At 41.8% G+C, this 20924-nt stretch overlaps 1 protein-coding gene across 2 annotated transcripts in view; it reads right to left on the bottom strand.

The window, feature by feature from the left end:
• ST14 (ST14 transmembrane serine protease matriptase) overlaps nt 1-17730 on the bottom strand; it is a 39797-nt gene extending 22067 nt beyond the window's left edge. Inside the window, exons 1-4 of one of the 2 annotated variants that reach the window (XM_039334530.1) lie at nt 17037-17730; nt 1851-2010; nt 1329-1456; nt 263-333 (exon numbers count right to left, since the gene is read on the bottom strand). In XM_039334530.1, the coding sequence (XP_039190464.1) occupies nt 263-333; nt 1329-1456; nt 1851-2010; nt 17037-17114 (437 nt within the window). In that variant the 5' untranslated portion in view covers nt 17115-17730. The remainder of the gene's footprint in view (nt 1-262; nt 334-1328; nt 1457-1850; nt 2011-17036) is intronic. The other variant, XM_039334531.1, reaches the window with a different exon arrangement.
• Nucleotides 17731-20924: the final 3194 nt, after the last annotated feature.

Raw genomic sequence — 20924 nt, 5'->3', positions numbered from 1 at the left:
TCACCATCTCCTGATGATTGGCCCCAAATCACCCAAAACCACCCAGCTGGCTTTCATGTCTAAGTAAAACTAAAACTCATGGTCACTCAGCCATCTTTTGTGCCTAAGGTGGGACTAGAACTCACAGCCTCCTGGGGATTGGCCCAAAGTACCCATCCACCTTTCATGCCTAAATAGGGATTACAACTTATTGTTTCCTGGCTTCTAGCCTGATATCATAACCATTAGACCAAAGTGCTCTGATGTTTCATGAGTTACGTACCTGAATGCTTGTATTTTTGACTCTTTGTGGAAAGGACCAACGTCCGAATTATTTGCATAGATGTCCAAGAGCTAAAGATAAAAAATGGCTGCATTGAAAACAAGTACAAGAGTGGATACATTTCTATTAAATTCAGCTTAAAAATCAGTCTAACTATTCCATCCGGGCTCATTTTTCTCACAGCCTGTACCGTTATTTGTCAATGTCTTACTTATTCATCTGTTGGGATTCTAGCTTCTTTGTTTTATTGCAGGATCCTTAATGCCTTTGTTAACAGTCTTTGTTTTCCTGAACAAACGATGGGATTGGACTACAGTCATTCAGAGCTGTGGTGGCGCAGTGGTTAGAATGCAGTATTGCAGGCTAATTCACTGCTCACTGTCAAGAGTTCGATCCTGACTGGCTCAAGGTTGACTCAGCTTTTCATCCTTCCAAAATCGGTAAAATGAGGACCCAGATGATTGGGGGCAATAGGCTGATTCTGTAAACTGCTTAGAGAGGGTTGTAAAGCACTGTGAAGCGATATATAAGTCTAAGTGTTATTGCTATTGCTAAATTGGGATGGCTGGATCCATGTCAACATGCTAAGCCAAAATCCAATAAACCACATTACATGATTTGTGTCATGTATGAACCCCACCAGGTAACTTGAGTGGTTTAGTGTCTGTTGCATGAAATTGGGCCTTACAACCATGTTGCTTAGTTGATGGAGTTCCAGGTCCCAATTATGGTTGGTGAGCAAGGACTGACTGTAATGCCAGCTAGACATCAGCAGAAGACCCCTCCTTGCAGGACAATTGATGAGTTCAACCTTCCTCGCAAGCAAGTAATTTCTTGCGATCAGGAGACTTTAAATAGTGTCCATTTTCTCTTCAGTGTCATCTCAAATAGGCCTGACCTGTAACTTCCAGAATTCCAAAGACTGCACAGCTAAAAATTCTGGGAATTAACATTGCAATACATTTGGAGCCAATAGGTGGTGAGAGAAGCTGCTTTAATCTAAACCCATGACATCCAACACAAAGGATCCGTTGCTGCCGTTGGTCATACTGCTTTTAGTTCTTACCATCTTCTTTGCAGTCTTCGCCATTTTGGCGAATTCAGGAGAACTGGATCTCTCATAAGCATCGATGAACTGAGTGCCTATCAATCTCATGCGGCCGTTGTATGACTTGTGCTCAAGGACGGCCCTGTCTGAAAGCAGCCAAGGGAGGACAGAGGTCAGAATCAGCAAAAAATGTGGGACAGGATACTTTCTGCTAGCAACCCAGAGTGTCTGGAACAAACAAGTTATTTGGAAAGTGTCATCCCCTCCACCCTTTCACCTTGTTCTTCTTGAGTATTGCAACTGAAACCCATCTGGAAGACAAACGTAAAATCTCGCCCTAAATATATGCATCAGGATTAGAATCTCAGTAGTTCTATTTTATAGATGACTAAACCCACAGAGGAAGCCGATTTATTTAGATGTAAAGCTGGTTAAATCGGTCGTAGGATATTAAGTAGTGTATTAGTTGTTCTACCTTAACATATTATCATTCATAACTATTTTTAGTTTGGAGTGCAAGGCGAACCCCGCACAACTTACATTTGAAGTGCCAAACCAGCAGCCCAACCAGCAGAGAAAGGAGCAGGCAGGTGGATACTATGATGACCACCACCACCCAACGTTTTGGACCACGCTTCTCAAGCTTCTTGGAGTTCATGGTGGGGAGGAATTCCACCCCTTCCTCAAGGCCCTTCATGTCCTAGAGTAAGACAAGTTTAGATGATCAGGCTGCATTCCAAGCACATCCAAAATCCCTGTCCCCAAGTACCCCGTGGATATTTTCTCATCCAAATGAATTACAGCAGGGTCAACATTGGACTCTTCTCCCCTGTCAAATGTTGCACGATCCGTTTCTGCTTGAAGTGACCCCAGTTCCAACTGATAGCGGAATATTTCTGCAGACTGATAATAGAACAAGGCCTCAGTGCAAAGCAGCCTCATCTTATTCAGTTTTCTCCAGCTTCTGAGTCCAATTTCTCAAAATTTGTTGTCCAAGACAATTCTCTGAGCTTGACTGCTTCCTTGCAGATGTTTCATTACCCAGCTAGATAACATCGTCGTGCTAGCACTGATGTTGCCTAGCTGGGTAATGAAATGTCTGCAAGAAAACAGCCAAGCTCAGACAGCACCAAGGACCCCATATTGTTCCCCCTCCTCCTCCTCCTCCTCCCCCAAACCTCACACTCTTCTATCACTGATAATGTTACCTGGTTGTGTAATGAAATGTCTGTAAGAAAACAACCAAGCTCAGACAACATCAAGGACCCCATATTGTTCCTCCTCCTCCTCCTCCTTCCCCCCAAATCTCCCTCCCCCCTTCTATCAGTGATAATGTTACTTAGTTGGGTAATGAAATGTCTGTAAGAAAACAACCAAGATCAGAGAGCATCAAGGACCCCACAATCTCTTCTTCCTCCTCCCATTATTCTCCACTCCATAAACCCTTCTAACACTGATGATGTTACCTAGCTGGATAATGAAATGTCTGCAAGAAAACGACCAAGCTCAGAAAGCACCAAGGACCCCACAGTTCGATTCTGAGCTGCAAATGCTCACTTCTGTTGGTACTGAGATCATTCTTTCTGTCTTGGTTTAGGACGGACTCTGCCTACTAAGTTTGCACCAACAAGGCATCCTTTCCATCCATAAAGACTTAGCCCTGCCATCCTTAAGGCAATCAGTCATAGCAGGTAGAGGCACCAGGTGTGAACAATGGCCTAGCCCTAGAAGGACACCATGCTGGATTCAGGACAGGCTGATCTAGTCTAACATTTGGGTCCCTTGATTGTTGAGGCTCTTAAAGCAAGACAAAAACCCAAGCGGGATTCAACAGGGTTCAATGCTTTATTTATTCTCTCTTACTTTCTTCCTTACTCTCAATCTCTTACTTCTAATTAGGTTTTGCTCTGTTGGATTTTGCTCGCTCATATTTTTTTTTTCCCTTTCTCTTTCTTTGCTTTAAGCCCCTGGGATTAATCGACTTGAGTTTAAATTGCTCTGCGCCACACTGCCAACCAGCTCTCAGTCACATTTGTGGCTGTAAAAAGCAAAGCAGGCGAGCAGACAGATGGATAGACACAACACCATTTCTTTCTCTCCACCCCACAGAATGACATGCGACGCTTTTGCACATTTATTTAAGTGCTCAAGGGGAGCAGGACTGGTCAACCCTGGTCAAGAGACACCTCTGCTCCTCAGCCCGTCCACCTGCTCCCCCCCCAAACAAAATCAAGAATTTTCACCACTTGCCAGCAACCCTCTGAATTATAATGCCTACCAACCCTTCTCTCAGCAACAGTACACATGCAAAGGTTATCTCAATATTTGATTCCAACACAGACTGCAGAGGAACATAATTGCTACTGCGCAACAGCTTCTTCTTATTGACATGTTATAAAAATGCAGGAGCAAATAAAAGCCCATGGATTACTGGAAGACTTAAAAAGAGATGCCGGAATAACCTTTTGACACCCATGCAGGAAAATATTGCGCATTTCAGGTCTAAACTCAAAACTTTCCCATCAAAAAAAAAAAAAACAACACACGAAAAAATCACAACTCTGTAGCTCTGTATCTGAAAATGAAAAGCGCAGGGGGAGAACAACAGCTAGCCACGTTACATTCAGGTCAAGTGGCAGAATTTGAACTGGAGACTCGGATTTTTCTTCAACAATCACACTCAATCTGAAGAGACCACAATCCAAACCGCTTAACCAAGAATCAAACACGGAGAAATTCCTTAAAGCCGGCCCTTTGTCAACCTTTTCCAGTTTCTGTGACCTTGGGCCAGTCTGTCTCAGCCCAGGCCACCTCACAAGATTGTTGTTATGGAGTAAAATAGGAGGGAGGGAGAGAGAGGAAGGAAGGAAGATGTGGTGGAAATGTTCACGACCTTTAGTTCTTTGTAAAAATAATAAAGGCAGGACGGAAATAAATAGATAAATAAAAATGTGTTGGACTACAATTACCGTGATGTGGGTTGGGAAATGCTGTTCTAGCACACAGAAACTCTGAATACACAGTTGGAGAACATGCACACTCATTCCCAGAAACTGCAGGGACATTTGAGTATTGCTTGCACACTCACCGAGGAGTTTCAGGAACAGTCTTTTCTCTCTGGCCCAACCCAACACCGCTCTTACATCTGAGAGTCGATCCAGCCAAAACAGGTTGTCTCAACTGGGCCACACCTGTGTTACACTCCTGGCAGCAAGAACTCCAAGGTGATAGAAACCCCGCTATAAAACTTTCTTCAGTCTCAGGAAGGAAAAGGAGAGGCATTTATTTCCTTTTGTTCTCAGGGCACCAACCCACCTTGAACTAACAACCTGCTTCTTCCTGTAACCTTTTGTAGGAGGATAGCATCCCCCCCCTTTGGGAAAGAAATATTTTGGGAATATTAAAAGGCAGAATATTATATTTCCCCAAAGGCTCTTAAAGGCAGAAAAGCAGGCCTCGTTTTCTTAATAGCCCCAGGCAGAGGCCAGGTCTGTAGAAATGCATATTATAATCCTATTCAGAAAAATTGGAGCCAGGAAGCTAGAAGCTGATGAGATTAGAAAGACAAAGACCCCTAAAATCTACATACCCCACCCAAACTCTAAAGACATGACCTTTAGGACATAATAGGATTAACCCCCTACCATCAGAATACCAAAAGAAGATGCTCTGAACCTCAGATCAAAGTACATGACACAGGAAATACAAAACCACAGGAGACAACTCCAAACCCAAAAGGCCAAGAAGGGATAAAAACCCACCACTCCCAGCAATATGTGGTCAGTTTTCCCAGAGCCAAATTTCTGTCTGGAGCTGCTCTTCGCTAAACTACAACCTTCTTTCTAAAGCAGTCTCCATTTTGTTTATTCCCGGCTCGGACTGGACCCTGATGAAGATTTTTCTTTCAATGTTTTCAATAATGGAAACTCTAAGGGGAGTAAACTACCTTCCCAAAGAAAATAGAAATGACAGTGAGGGAAGGGTAGGATGGATCCCAGAAAATACCTCCTTACTTTCCATCTCAGACAGGTGGATGCTACCTTAGAGGCAAACAAACCAGGGATGGGAGATAATTTGTCTCACCAGTTACATTCAACCACCAGTGTCTTTTCTTTTGACCTGATAAAGGTGGGTGGACGTGACTCGTTAACTCTACCTGTCAGGGAAATAATCTAGTAACTGAGGAAGGGGTCAAATCTCCTACTGCATAGCCAGATCACTCCATTTCTCAGTGACTTGAATTTTCTCACAGCTGCTTGAAATCTTCCTCCGAACACACATTTTCCCTGTGTTTTGAGCCCATTAAATTCCACTCCAAACTGCAATCGGTTATAAAAAGTAATTTGTTCACGTTTCATTCATTGCTAACCAATCTCAAACATTCTAGCCACATATGGAGCTATAGAAGACAATAGGAGCTATATTTATTTTTGTTGATTTGTTTACTTGAATCCTGCCTTGATTATTTTTATAAATAACTCAAAGCGGTGAACGTATCCATCACACCTTCCTACTTCTAGTTTCCTGACAACATCAATCCTGTGAGGTGGATTGGGATGAGAATGACTGACCCAAAGTCACCCAGCCATCTTTCGTGGTTAAGGCAAGCCTAGAACTCTCGGCTCCTGGTGAAAGTCTGATTTTCATAGCTAAGGTAGGGCTTAAATATGTGTATATATTCAGGTTTATGTGTATCCATTTCTGGGGGGTTTGTTCTAGATTTCTACTCTCCCCCACTGGTATTATGGTCATTTTCTTCAAAGTCATGGAAGGCAACTGGCCCTTGTTGACCTAATAGTTCTCACAATCTCTACAGAAAGATGGTATAAAAACAACAATTGTAGCCAGATGCTTTTCTAGAGTTTTCATCTCTGACCGCAGCTGACAAAACTAATTATTTAAACAGAAAGTATAGCCAAAGTTGATTATTTTCCTTCAAGCATGATCATGCTCATCACCTTATTGGTTAGAATTATATCCCACTCTTCTTCCATAAACCCCTTCAAGGGAGTAACAACCAAAACAACTACCTTTTAAAGTTGATGAAGCTGAGAGAGAAAGACTGGCCCAAAATTGCCCAGTCAGTCTTCATAACTGAGGATGGAATTGAAGATTTTAACCATTACTTTGCAATAATTCAAGCTCAGGGAATAACTCTGCTTCCTTGCCTCAGTCCAGAATCGAAGATACGTAATTGCCTTGTTATCCTAAAATTGGAAAAATCCTTGTGGCTCCATTACTGGGAGCTACAAAAACAATAAAAAGGAAACCAGTTTGATCCAGTGGTGAAGGTACCAGATTAGAAACCTGCAGAGTGTGAATTCTAGTCCTACCTTAGGCATGTAAGCCAGCCAGCTGGGTGACTTTGGGTCATTCACTAGGAGACTGTGAGTTCTAGTCCCATTTTAGGCATGAAAACCAGGTGACAACTTCGGGCCAATCACTCTTCCTCAGCCCGACCCACCTTACAGGATTTTCATTCTGGGGAAGACAGGAGGAAGGAGGTACCGTATATTCTGGCGTATAAGGCGACCCGGCGTGTAAGACGACCCCCTTCTTTGGCGCTGAGTCACATGCCTAGAAAGTCATCTTATATGCCGGAAACTACTGTTATTTCCGGCATATAAGACGACTCGGCGTATAAGACGACCCCCGACTTCGGTGCCAATTTTAAAGCTTGCGAAAGTCGTCTTATACACCAGAAAGTACAGTATGTTCCCTGCCTTATTTATAAAAATGTAAAAAACAGGATATAGGTAGTCCTTCACATCCAGCTCAGCCGTTAGTGACTTCATGAACATATCCATTTACTGAATCCAAACCACTGAATTGGTTTTCTAATCTCTTCCATTTTTAGAAGTGTTCTTGTATTTCTGATCATCTTCTTTCACAAATAAGATGTCTAATTAGTTTTTATACTCATTAAAAAAATCTAAAAAGAAGCTAGTCTCTAGCAACTTGAAGAGACATAAATGTCCTACTTTGATCTTGGTCATCAGATGGATGCAGGAAACCCAGCCAGAAGACTGTTACTAATCTAACTAAAGAATTAAATTAATATTAGAAATACATTTTACCCTGTACCTTCAAATAAATTCCTATAAATTATAAAATACTGGGACTAATGAATCTTTCCTCCACACTTATTTTAATCTTCATTCATCAGCTAGGTATTCAAGATTCTTTGTTCAAAATATCTTAATTTATTTATACAATGTATAGGCCTCCCATCTTACCTCAAGGTAACTCTGATGAATAAAATCTAATGGAAAAAAAACAACTCAGAATACTGTATGTGCGTTTTTGATCTCCCAAAAAACTAGTAAGATTGGTTTCAGCTACGAGAGAACAGTTTTGCAAAGCTACTCAGGAAACCAACCACTTGTAATCATTTACTGAAGCTGACTTCCTTCTTCAAGACCGAGTCTTGCCACATGGCTGTTGTGTAACTTGCAGTCTGGTTTCATTTGATCAGCTTGGCCATATCTTCATTTGATGACTCAACACTTGATTTAAACACAGTGAAAACATGTGGAAGTTAGACCATATATGGATTAGTTGGTCAGCAAAGCAAAATTGATAGACTTAGAAGGTTTCATCAGGCACTAGATCCTTTTCTTCCTCTTTACTCATCTTCATGAGGATGTCAAGGATAGCTGAGAACATTCAGACACCCACACAAGTTTAAAAATACATAGCTACTACCATCCACCACAGGGGTCCTCAAACTTGGCTCTTTTATGACTTGTGGACTTCTACTCCCAGAATTCCGCAGTCAGCGTGTCTGGCTGAGGAATTCTGTTGAAGTCCACAAGTCATAAAAGGGCCAAGTTTGAAAACCCCTGATCCACCAAAATCTAACCAGAAACACTAAATTGTAGACAATGTGGTTTGAACTCTGCTATAACAGTAAATAAATCCCGGTTTCTAAATAGGATATGAAAAATCACATCAATGATCAGAACAATGTTTTTCAATTTCAACAACTTTAAGCTGTTTGAACTTCAGTCCCAGTATTCTCCAGTCACAATGGCTGGCTGGGGAATTTTGGCAGCTGAAGTCCAAACAACTTAAAATTGCTGAGGTTCAGAGACACTGGTCTAGAAAATATTGGAGAAAGAAAATAATGTTGCAAAACACCTTTACAAACAATTATCCCTTAACTAGAGGATTTCGGCCATGATAATACTAACATGTACTGTATTTTAACGTTTTAACAACAAAGCTGCAATGCATGTTATCACGGTGGACATCCATATACTTAGATTTATGCAGCTGTCCATCATAGAAAAAGCATAACTAAAGAAAGCTGAACAAAATACATGCATGCACATGTGCCAACAGATTTCAGAATATCTTTTCACTGGCAGTCATGGAAAGGTAGAACATATTTGTGGGTTTAACTTAGAATAGATTCTAAAGGAGAAACAGAATACCACTTACAGATTGATCAAAATTCCAGAAATGTATTTATTTTTAAGTGGTGCACTTTCCCCCTTTCACCTGGAAGTGTCAACAGAAATATAGTTTGCAACACCAAGCAAGAATATTAATCACTCAACTCTCCAATAAAGATAAAACCACCATAGTTGGAAAGGTCAACCTTAAGCCACATCTACTTTTCAGGTGAGTTTGCTTCCTGCACTTCCAAATACTTAGCCAACTGTGAATCTTGAAATAGAGAGTAATAATAATGGCAAACACATATAAAGTGAGAAGGTCCTTTTGGGGGAATATAAGGGATGTCCTAGTTTGGGCAACCTTAACTGACCAATCACAAGCTAGCCTCAGAAAAACAATATGCCACATTCACAAAACACATTCTTGGGTCTTATTCAAATGCAGTTGCTTTGCATTTAAACAGGAGAGGAAGGAGGAAGAAACAAAAGCATGCAGGACATTTCAGGCTGACCTGACAGGTGAGAAGCAGGTGAAAAGCAGAAGTTCAAGATTTTACTCCCACAAAAGCCACAGGGGATAATTAGCAAGAAGATCAACCAGGGCAAAAGGAAAACCAACCTTAGGAGAAAGCTAGTTTCAGGTCTAGCCACTGCCCATTCATCCTAAAGAAGTGATGCTTGATGTACGTCATCAACCACTTTGGGCATCCAAGCGTGAGTATTCCTATGAGCTCATCTCAATGGCATGTACTCATTGCAGAAACATAAAATGCCACCCTCCAATAGAAATTCCCAGTTAAGGAAGATACAACCTCAGTTACAATTAATATCCAAACATCCAGGAAGAGAAAAAGAGAAACTGTTATGAGTCTCTAGCAGGAAGACATTTGAAAATCAAACAATTGATCACGGTGTACATTTCCAACGTTAACAGTGTTTGTGTCAAAAATAGGGGGAAGCGCCTACAGAAAAAGACATCAGTGCCCAATTGTCTAATCCACAATTTAAACCTCACAAGGTCACACAACAGACTTTGTCGTTTGCTTTCAGCCTTTCTCTAGCTGCAAATCATGAAAAGTAATTTAGCTGCCATAAAAAAATGACTGTTGGAAGATGATTCTGGTTAATCTTTACCAGGGCTGGTCAAGACACAGAGAAAATATGAGAAAGAGAGATCCGAAACAGGAAATCTTATTTCTGTCATGAATTCCCTTTTAAGTTTTCGCTGTAACTGCACATAAGCCAACTGCGACTTAACTAGCACGGTGGAGGTTTAATTCAGAATAAACCCTGGATAAGTACAAGAGTCCCTCAAACCCTCATTTTAATTTTTCCTCTTTTTAAATAACAGCAGTTATTTATGACTGTTTCCCAAACTCATTTGGTAAGACAGATATTGATTCTGCCAATTACTTCCTATTTTTTTTGTAACCCTATGCAATCCTAGTTTGCATTAACAGAAGGATAAAATCAAGGTCACGTGAAATATTAGTACCACTTTATAAAGCCTTTGTAAGACCAGACTTGGAATACTGCATCCAGTTTTGGCCACCACAATATAAAAAAGATATTGAGACTTTGGGAAAAATGCAGAGAAGAGCAACTAAGATTATTAAAGGCTGGAGACTAAAACATATGAAGAACGGTTGCAGGATTTGGGTTTGGCTGGTCTAGAGAAAAGAAGGACTAGGGGAGACATGATAGCAATCTTCCAATATTTGACGGGCTGCCACAAAGAAGAGGGGGTCAACCTATTTTCCAAAGCACCAGGAGGCAAGACAAGAAACAATGGATGGAAACTAATCAAAGAGAGAACCAACCTAGAATTAAGGAGAAATTTCCCGACCGTGAGAACAATTAATCAGTGGAATGGCTTGCCTTCAAAAGTTGTGGGTGCTCTAACACTGGAGGCTTTTAAGATGAGACTAGACAGCCACTTGTCTGAAATGGTATAGAGTCTCCGGCCTGAGCAAGGGGTTGGACTAGAAGACCTTCAAGGTCCCTTCCAACTCTGTTATTTTTTACATATTGACACAGATGACTATATTATTGACTTGGGGATTGTCAACAGATATAAAACAGCTACAACAACCTGGCAGGTAGAACAAAACCAGTTGATCCAATTACATAGCTGCAATCCTAAATTTATCCCTGAAAATCTTTCAGTAAAGAATCAAAACCCAATTTTTGCTTCCTGGTGAGTGTATCTATGTCATATTCACCTTGTTCAGTGTGGTCTTCAAAAATCTTATGTCTCATTTATTTACAGTAGATTCTGGTCCAACAAGTTCTAATTTCCAGATCTGTATTAGAAGCAATACACAAAGCCCACATCAAATCCCCTTGTCTAATCTTAAAGCAATTTATTTAACAGAGAAATCCCACAGATTTTCAATGGCACTTTATTACCAAGCAAATAAGGAAATTTAAATGCAAGTTCTTTTAAAAAAAAAAGTCTAGGAATACTACACTAAAAACGGGGGAATTTTAAAAATGTGGAAAGTTTACAGGAAATGTTCAAATGAAACATTATGTTCTCTCTCCATTGCCTGATTCAAGAAAGATAAAAAGGGTTTGCTAATACCTTATTCATTCAAATCCAAACCCTCTTTATTTCAAAATTCATTGCTTTATTTAAAATGGTTCTATTTATTCCGGACTGCAACCGACCGAATTTACTTGCAAAGCTTGTAGAGAACACTTTTTATCCATAGATGGTTCCAAAATTCAAACACACAACATTGCAAAGAAGATTAAACTAAGAGTGACAGCTTTTGCATTATCCAGCATCTGAGTAAGAGTTTCATATCCTTCACCAATAGCAACAGGTTCTCTCCTTTTGCAAATAAACTTGCAAAGCCCAATTTTTCTCTGCAATCACAATAACTCAACATTAGACATACAATCTAAAAAATCACAGTTGGTGAGACCCTGAAGCACACCAATTATATGAGCTACTTGTTTATATTCTGGGTGTGCATTTGACAGGGAGCAATTCAGTTTGAGCTACACTCTCTCGGGCTGTCCAGATGAGGTAGATCAAAGAAAATTTAGGTCAAGTTTCTCCTATCTCCAGCTCTCTCAGATGTTGCTCCTAGCTGGAGGCAAGATTTAAAAAAAAACGACTGTGTGTAGATAGCTCAACACCATGACGGATGAGAATTTTGGATCTGAGAGACCTGGATTCAAAGCTCTGTTCCACTCATGGCGCCTATGGTCCAAGTGCTCAGCCTTCCATCCTTCCAAGGTCAGTAAAATGAGGACCCAGATTGTTGGGGGCAAGATGCTGATTCTGTAAACCACTTAGGGAGGGCTGTAAAGCATTGTGAAGCGGTATATAAGTCTAACTGCTACTGGTATTGCCCTCTCAGTCTAATCTTGTCTTTTGCAACTTCAAGTTGCATGGACTTCCTCTCCTAGAATTCCGCCCAGGATTCCCTGGAGAGACAGAATTCTGGGAATGGAAGTCCACTCAATTTAAAATTGCAGAGGTTGAGAAACACTGGTCTAATTTCTAGGAAATTGATGTAGAATTTGAATGTGGAACACCCTTTCATGATCTCTCACTCCTGGCCATGCTGTTTGGGGCTGCAGAGACTTGCTGGTTCAGCAACTAAAAGACTATAGGTCTCCTCTTCCATGAAACAGGAAGACACAATATATAGAAAACCCAAGTGTAAGAACTCATCTTATTTTTAGTAAATACTATATTGGTTAGCTCCCCTCAGTGCCCAAATAGTGCTCCCTTTCCTCTCTTCCTGATCAGTATTTTGATGTTATAAAAAATTCTTTATGCACACACTTAACTGCACAAATCTTCAAAAGTTGGGACCTTTTCATCTATAAGACCACTTTTTCATTAAAAGAGAGAGAGAGAGAAAGATGGAGGGAGGGAGGGAAAGAGAGAGAAAAGAAAGAAAGAAAGAAAGAAAGAAAGAAAGAAAGAAAGAAAGAAAGAAAGAAAGAAAGAAAGAAAGAAAGAAAGAAAGAAAATCATCTGTCTGAAGATGGAGCACTCGGGGTGATTTTGCTTAGGAGGCAAAACAGGTCTCACAAATCCTATCAATAAATATGGAGACATGTTCTTCAGACACCATTAAAATTGAAAAATCCAATCATACATGGCCAGTAAAGAATATTCTATTCTTCTATCCAAATTGCAAGGGTGGAGTTCCACCGACAAAGTATAAGCAGTGTTTTCTAACCCGATTCTTATTTACTGATATTTTGTACTGATTTTTAAAAGTGACAGACTCTTAATCTTGTTCCTCAATTGATTTGCAGATTAAAGTTCTTACCGCAATATATATATATATACATACTCCACTGGATAGCTTGACAGTTTTAGTCAGAAAGAATTCTGAATGGAAATTTGCAAAAATCAAATGCCTAAGGCATCCCTACCAAAGTAGAAAATTAGTTAGACCCTGCTATGAATTAATCTTTCATCTTTCATAAAAAAAATTTTGCAAGATTTCTTTTCCATCTCTGCTCATCATAGCAAGGAGCGTTCTGATTTGGTTTAGTTTTTCAGCATAAGTCAAGCCTCAGATTCAGTTAAGTGAATTGTAAACGTTTTCCCCAAAATAGTGCATTTAAAAACATTTTAACCACAGTAAATCGATTAATGGTTTTCTGGCTTTAGCAACATCTCCATATAAACATGCATCCAATGAATCAGGCTGTACAGATATACAAGCTAATTCCCTTGTTGCATTTGCCAAGATAGACCAAACAAATGATGAAAGCAGTCAGGAATGAAACAGGAACAAAGGAAAGGATCTGTTTAAAGAGAAAGATTTTATATCCTTCTATGAAGAGAGAAAAAAGGCCAGTTCTACATATGATTCTTAGGTCTGAGTCACATACTACATAGAACTCACATTGGACAAAACACGCATAAGTGCAAATCACTTCAATTAAATTTGCTGCTGCAAGCTCCCTTTAAGGAGCGTGGTGCTTATTTGGACAGCAAACAAAAGCTATTGGTAGCAATTCCATATTTATTAGAGAGGAAGGTCTTTCTTGTATTGTAAGAAGGAAGGAAGGGAGGAAAGAAGGAAGGAAGGGAGGAAGGAAGGAAGGAAGGAAGGGAATGGGAAGGAAGGGAGGGAAGGAGGGAGGGAGGGAGGGAAGAGGGAATTAGCATTCGAACTATTGCATAGGAACTTATTGTCACAAGAAAAAGGACTATGTATAATGACTGTATACTATATACAGACTGTGTATAATGTATAGAGATTGTGGATATAGACTATGGATAACTACCTATTATACAAAAATAACTTTTTAGGAAAAAGGTTCTTGCTTTTCCTGTTACTTGTAGAATCAAAATAACATTTTTTATTTACCTTTATTATTGCATGGTATTTTTTAATCTGCCATTATTTCATGACAGCCATGCAGAGAAATGGGCAGAAACTAGAGATGCTGGGATAACTTTCCACGGGATTTCCAGCCTACATAGACAATGGATAATTCATCAAGAACCCACACAATCAGATAGGAATGGCTGATCTAATCTAGGAGTTCCGAGATGGCTTTGTGTATCGATAATACCTAACCAATTTTGCTGGGCTTGGAATCTAAACATGGTTCAAGCAGTTAGTTCTTGCAAGAGAGAACATTAGGAAGTCTCCACACCTTGTCTCTCAGAAGACGACAACGGTAAACCACTTATCTATGCTGCCAAGAAGACTTCATTGTTCACCAGAAACATGTTCTTCCCCACAGAAGAATTTAAGAAGGTACAAAGAAAATGTAGGTCAACGTGAACACCTAGAACATTTAAAAAAAAAAAACCTAAAAACCAACACTTTCTTTTTTTAAGGTCCACTAATGCAGAGATTTGTTTTGCATGCTACATCTCCCAGCCATTTTTAATTGTTAAAAGTTTGAAACTAGATTAGTGTTAATTAAGGAAAACCTACACTTTTCTTCTAAACTTAAGGAAGCCTTTTTGCTAGCCTCACCCACCAAGGCGCAAATGTTCAACTTCCACTCTAGTACTCCAACTGGAAAATCTGCTTACAATGAAACAAGGAACTCTCTGACCTTAACAAAAGGCAATCAGTTCGTTTTTTGAGCAACTTCAGAACAATACCAGAAAGAAAGACAAAAATTCACATCTTGAATTTACAGTCAGCGCACTTCTCAGATCAAGTCTATGTCACATTGAACTCAGCTCCCGGTGCATCCATGTTGTTTTCCTGCAACAAGGAAATGGCTTGCTGTCGCTTCTTCTAGGATGTTCTTCTAGGATGTTCTCAGTTTAGCCTACAGTCTGGGGATTTCAGAGCAACCTCCCATTTGGACAGGAACCTAACTAGATCCTGGTTCGGTTTCTGAGCCCAGACAAGTATTGCCAGTTACTCAGGATGGGGAAAAAGAAGATAAACTTTCCAGTGGCCATCCAATGTCATTCCAGTTTTGACCATGGAGCACGAGGCAACTCTTTGCTTGACTGCATTGGTGAGAAGGGCTCATTACCTTAAGATTAAATCTTTGAGGAAACTCAAAGCTGAGGTTTATCCACCCCACCCAGTACATTGAATTGTCTCTGTTTTGGAACAGGAACAACTTTTTTAAAATCTTTCTCCACCAACGGGTTAAAACAGGAATAAGAAAGTGACCTATTAGAATAGGTTATTTGCATTTGCAGTGGAAGAAGAACAAGGCTATGTATTTCCTAACAGGAACCCTAAATAATCTGTAGCCAACCTTCAATCTCAAAACAATCCCACCATTAAATGAGATAACTCTGGAAATATCCCAGGAGTAGGCATCCTTCAGGCTGCCCATACTGCAATATAACTCTAATTTCCAAAACAAATTCCAGAGCTCAAAATTATTTTCAGTTTCAGGACACCTTTTTTTGCCCTCTGCTGAAGGCTTTAACCACCAACATGTCATCATCCCCATCATCATTGCTCAATTTCAGAGTATTTTAGGTCACTATGAATACTTTCACTTCACTTCTAGATGGAAAACCTTGAGAAACCCGGATGAGCACAGTTCCCACCCCCAAGTTCTGTTTCAGCAGATGTAGGCCACCGCTGTCTCTCCAGAAATCTACCATTCAATGTCCCTGCTGTCAATCCATCGGATGATGGCCTAGGCCCTAGGCCTCAAACCAACCTCAATGAGTATTGGAGTTGTTAGTTAAGAGTGTTTGGTATTATGATAGATTTACTTAGGCATTTATTATTATTTTTATCTTTGTGTGTTATTACTTATCCATCTGCTTTATCTCTCTTTTTGGTTTTTAACACAATCTCGAACCATGGTCGAGCCCAAACTTTCTGTTGCTAAGTGAGATATTATGCCCCATTTTTCGACCCTTTTTGCCACAGTTGTTAAGCAGATCACTGCCGTCGTTCAGTTAGCGACGCTGTTGTTCAGTGAATCTGGCTCCCCCATTGACTTGGCTTGTCAGAAAGTTGCAAAAAAAGGATCACACGCCCTTGAAATCTGCAACCGACATTTTGATGACATGATCAGTTCTGTTCTAACTTTGAACGGTCACTAAATAAACTGTTGTAAGTCGAGGATAGCTGTTATTAACTTTTTTACTCCCCTCTTTCTATGCTGGTTTATCCCAGAGATTTGATCTGCTGTCCTTTCCATTTTCCTACCTTTCTTCTCAAAGAATCTGAGGCCACAATTCACCTTTGCACACCTTTCTGCCCCTGCAGATCAGCTGAACACCTGAGCAGCACAGCTTCCCGGATCTTCCTTCCTTCCTTTCTTTCTTTCTTTCTTTCTTTCTTTCTTTCTTTCTTTCTTTCTTCTTCTTCTTCTTCTTTCTTCTTCTTCTTCCTCTTCTTCTTCTTCCTCTTCCTCTTCTTCTTCTTTTTCTTCTTCTTTCTCTCTCTCTCTCTCTCTCTCTCTCTCTCTCTCTCTCTCTCTCTCTCTTTCTTTCTTTCAACCAAAAGCCTAAATCCCTCTGGAATTCAGTCCCTCCAAACGCCAGATCGACAAAGAAGGACCAGGCCAAGCCTGCCTGAGATCCGCTTAGATTTTTCTTCCGGGCTCGGATCCCTCTTGGGGGCAGGATTGCTTCCCAGCCCCAAAGACCCGCCAGCCCAACAAAGAGACGGCAGAGAAAAACTTGCGGATCAAACTCCGGGTAGGATCCATCCCGGTTTAGCCTTTCGGAGATCGTTCGCTTTCCAACTGTTAAGGAGGGGGGGGGGATCTCTCTCTCTCACATACACACACACACACACACACACACAAAATCCCGATTTTTTTTTTAAAGCCACCCTTCTCAGGACCCCCTCCCTCCCCCCCTGCCAACAAAAGCCACCAGGAAGTAAGCGCTCACCTCCGTCTTGCTGCTGTATTTCAGGCCCGCCTGCGAGACCTTCGTTTTGGCCCCCGAAGGTGGGCGATAAATGTTCATCCTGCCTTGACTTTTAGGGAGCCTTCATGTACCGGTCAATCGCTTTCTCCCTCCTCCCGAGGAGGGCGACGGGAGGGGAGGCGAGGGGGGCGAACGATGCGGGACGGGAATCCAACCGAAAAAGAAAAGGGGGAAAATAAAAATCGACTCCCGACGACCGGCGCCGAGTTTGCCCCCAACTTTGTTCGGCTTCCAGACGCAACTGGAGTTTGCTCTCTACACAGGAAAGGGGAGAAAACCAGACGGGCGTTGATCCAAACACATCCGGTGCTCGCGCTGGGACTCCGAAAAGGAGCTTTGCTTTTTCTTTCTTTCTTTCTTTCTTTCTTTCTTTCTTTCTTTCTTTCTTTCTTTCTTTCTTTCTTTCTTTCTTTCTTTCTTTCTTCTTTCTCTCTCTCTTTCTTTCCTTCTTTCTTTCTTTCTTTCCCTTTCTTTCTTCTTTCTTTCTCTTTCTCTCTCTCTCTAGTTCTTTCTTTCTTTCGGGGGTCTCTTTTTTTTTTCTTCGTCTCTTTCTCTCGCCTGCTTGAACTGGGTCGCGGGCGGGCAGGCTCGCTCTCTGCCTCTCTCGGGGCCTCGCGCGGCTTCCTGGGTCGCCCTTTGCGCGCACAGGTGACTCGGGGCGGGGCGGCTGGAAGCGCTGCTGCTCGCCCGCCCATCCGCCCGCCCGCGCGCGGGAATTACCTGGCGGCCTGGCGCCCCGCCCACTTCTGCTGGCAGGTGAGGGGGCGGGGTGTGTGTGTGAAATGGATCGGAAGAGAGCTGGAAGGGACCTTGGAGGTCTCCAAGTCCAACCCCCTGCTCAAGCAGGAGGGCCTTACAGAATCAAAGAATAAGAAGAGTTGGAATGTCTTCTGGTCCATCTCCCTGCTCAAGGAGAACCTCAATCAATCAGAACAGAGCTGGAAGGGACCTTGGAGGTCTTCTGGTCCATCTCCCTGCTCAAGGAGAACCTCAACCAATCAGAACAGAGCTGGAAGGGACCTTGGAGGTCTTCTGGTCCATCTCCCTGCTCAAGGAGAACCTCAACCAATCAGAACAGAGCTGGAAGGGACCTTGGAGGTCTTCTGGTCCATCTCCCTGCTCAAGGAGAACCTCAATCAATCAGAACAGAGCTGGAAGGGACCTTGGAGGTCTCTGGTCCATCTCCCTGCTCAAGGGACCAATTGAAGGAGGTCTTCTGGTCCATCTCCCTGCTCAAGGAGAACCTCAATCAATCAGAACAGAGCTGGAAGGGACCTTGGAGGTCTTCTGGTCCATCTCCCTGCTCAAGGAGAACCTCAACCAATCAGAACAGAGCTGGAAGGGACCTTGGAGGTCTTCTGGTCCATCTCCCTGCTCAAGGAGAACCTCAATCAATCAGAACAGAGCTGGAAGGGACCTTGGAGGTCTCCAAGTCCAACCCCCTGCTCAAGCAGGAGGGCCTTACAGAATCAAAGAATAAGAAGAGTTGGAATGTCTTCTGGTCCATCTCCCTGCTCAAGGAGAACCTCAATCAATCAGAACAGAGCTGGAAGGGACCTTGGAGGTCTTCTGGTCCATCTCCCTGCTCAAGGAGAACCTCAATCAATCAGAACAGAGCTGGAAGGGACCTTGGAGGTCTTCTGGTCCATCTCCCTGCTCATCAACCAATCAGAACAGAGCTGGAAGGGACCTTGGAGGTCTTCTAGTCCATCTCCCTGCTCAAGGAGAACCTCAATCAATCAGAACAGAGCTGGAAGGGACCTTGGAGGTCTTCTGGTCCATCTCCCTGCTCAAGGAGAACCTCAACCAATCAGAACAGAGCTGGAAGGGACCTTGGAGGTCTTCTGGTCCATCTCCCTGCTCAAGGAGAACCTCAACCAATCAGAACAGAGCTGGAAGGGACCTTGGAGGTCTTCTGGTCCATCTCCCTGCTCAAGGAGAACCTCAATCAATCAGAACAGAGCTGGAAGGGACCTTGGAGGTCTCCAAGTCCAACCCCCTGCTCAAGCAGGAGGGCCTTACAGAATCAAAGAATAAGAAGAGTTGGAATGTCTTCTGGTCCATCTCCCTGCTCAAGAAGAACCTCAATCAATCAGAACAGAGCTGGAAGGGACCTTGGAGGTCTTCTGGTCCATCTCCCTGCTCAAGGAGAACCTCAACCAATCACAACAGAGCTGGAAGGGACCTTGGAGGTCTTCTAGTCCAACCCAGGTTCCTGGCTGAGGAATTCTGGGAGTTGAAGTCCACAAGTCATAAAAGGGCCACGTTTGAAGACCCGTGCCCTCTACCATTCCAGACAAGTGGCTGTCCAGCCTCTTCTTAAAAGCCTCCAGTGATGGAGCCTCCACAACTTCTGAAGGCAAGCCATTCCACTGGTTAATGTTCCTGTTAGGAAGTTTTTCCTTAGTTCTAGGTTGGGTCTCTCCTTGAGTAACAGAAGGCGAGAGCCCCAAGGGATGAAGGGAGGAAGATGACAGGTTGGGGTTCCTGGCAGAAGGGACTTACTGGGCTGCCCAAGAGAGCTGCTCCGGAGTAGCCACTCCTAGACTGAGTCACAAAGTGAATGCAAGTATTTGGAAAAGCAGGTCACTTTAGAAATAAGCTAATAGGATTATGTATCATTGTGATTGAGAGGAATCACACATTTCTAGTAAGGTTACTGATTTATTTGGGTGGCAATGGTTTGCAGGGAGCAACGATCTAAAGCATAGGCTTGTGTACATCCATCCAAAAGTGAACATTCATTCATTGGATTCACACAATGAAATAAACTACCATGGGGTTGGGTTGCGTCTTGGTCGACTTTAACCCTAGACTATTGTATGCCTTGACATACTGTGGGAATCCAGCCAACTGTAGTTTATTTAGTAAACTGGTGAATGAGATCCCTGTTATTATTGGAGTAGGCTAACGCAATGTACTTCCAAAGGGAAATGATAGGAAAATACACGACTGGAGACAACATAGGTGGTTTTAAGCACTGGCCTTAGTAGAGCAAACAGTTGCAACCTTGAACTTTCGTTCAGATAAGAAACACTTTGGATGAGCAGGAAATGGGTGCTTTTTCTGAAACTCGACTGGCCTCCAGAATTGAAGGTATCAATTCCACCCTGGGCATTGAGAACTTGAGAAGTTGCAATCCTAGCATTTCTGCAAGGGACAGTGCCCTTTTGAGCAGACTGTCTAGTGTGAAAAGACCAGAGGAATTAAGTAAATAAGCCAGTAATTAAAAATTTGTCAGGCAGTGCTGACAAATCACAAAGTTGCCTAGAAAACAATCTAAAATATATATAGTATTGCTTCTTTAGAAAAATGAAATTAAAATATTAATTCACATTGCTGAAATTCACTTGCAGATTTGGTTTTAAAAGGTACCTCTTCTTTGTTATCATATGGATTTTAAACATTTTCGGACATTCAACAAGCTGATGTGCTACTTTAAAAGTTTTTGTGCCTGAATTAGATTTGGGCCAGATACTCTCTCAGGTAATTTATATAATAGACTATGGGGGGAAATAGGAGTGTGTGAGTGAATGAAGTTCCTGAATGAAAAGCAAGATATACTAAATATATAAAAAATAATTTCAGCATCATAATTGAGGCATAATTAATGGAAAGTCAGTCACAGGAGTGGATTGTGTTTCCTAGCAATTTTACAGAATCACTGATAGGTGTATTTACTGCAAGCTGTCCAGTGAGTCCATCAGGATGTCTTACATTATCTTTAGATCATCCCAAGAACATAGGAACACATTGCTACCTGGAGGGTTTAAAATCCAATGAGAAAAATATCCAGCCAAGAGAACAGAAGGAAGTGCTGGTTGATGAGCAGAAGAGCAAGCCAGTCAA

This window comes from Crotalus tigris, unplaced genomic scaffold (genome assembly GCF_016545835.1).
Source record: "Crotalus tigris isolate CLP2741 ecotype Arizona unplaced genomic scaffold, ASM1654583v1 scf7180000017631.5181431, whole genome shotgun sequence".
Taxonomy (NCBI): domain Eukaryota; kingdom Metazoa; phylum Chordata; class Lepidosauria; order Squamata; family Viperidae; genus Crotalus; species Crotalus tigris.
Note: the sequence above shows the minus strand (reverse complement) of the source record. Positions and strands in the feature narration are given on the sequence as shown.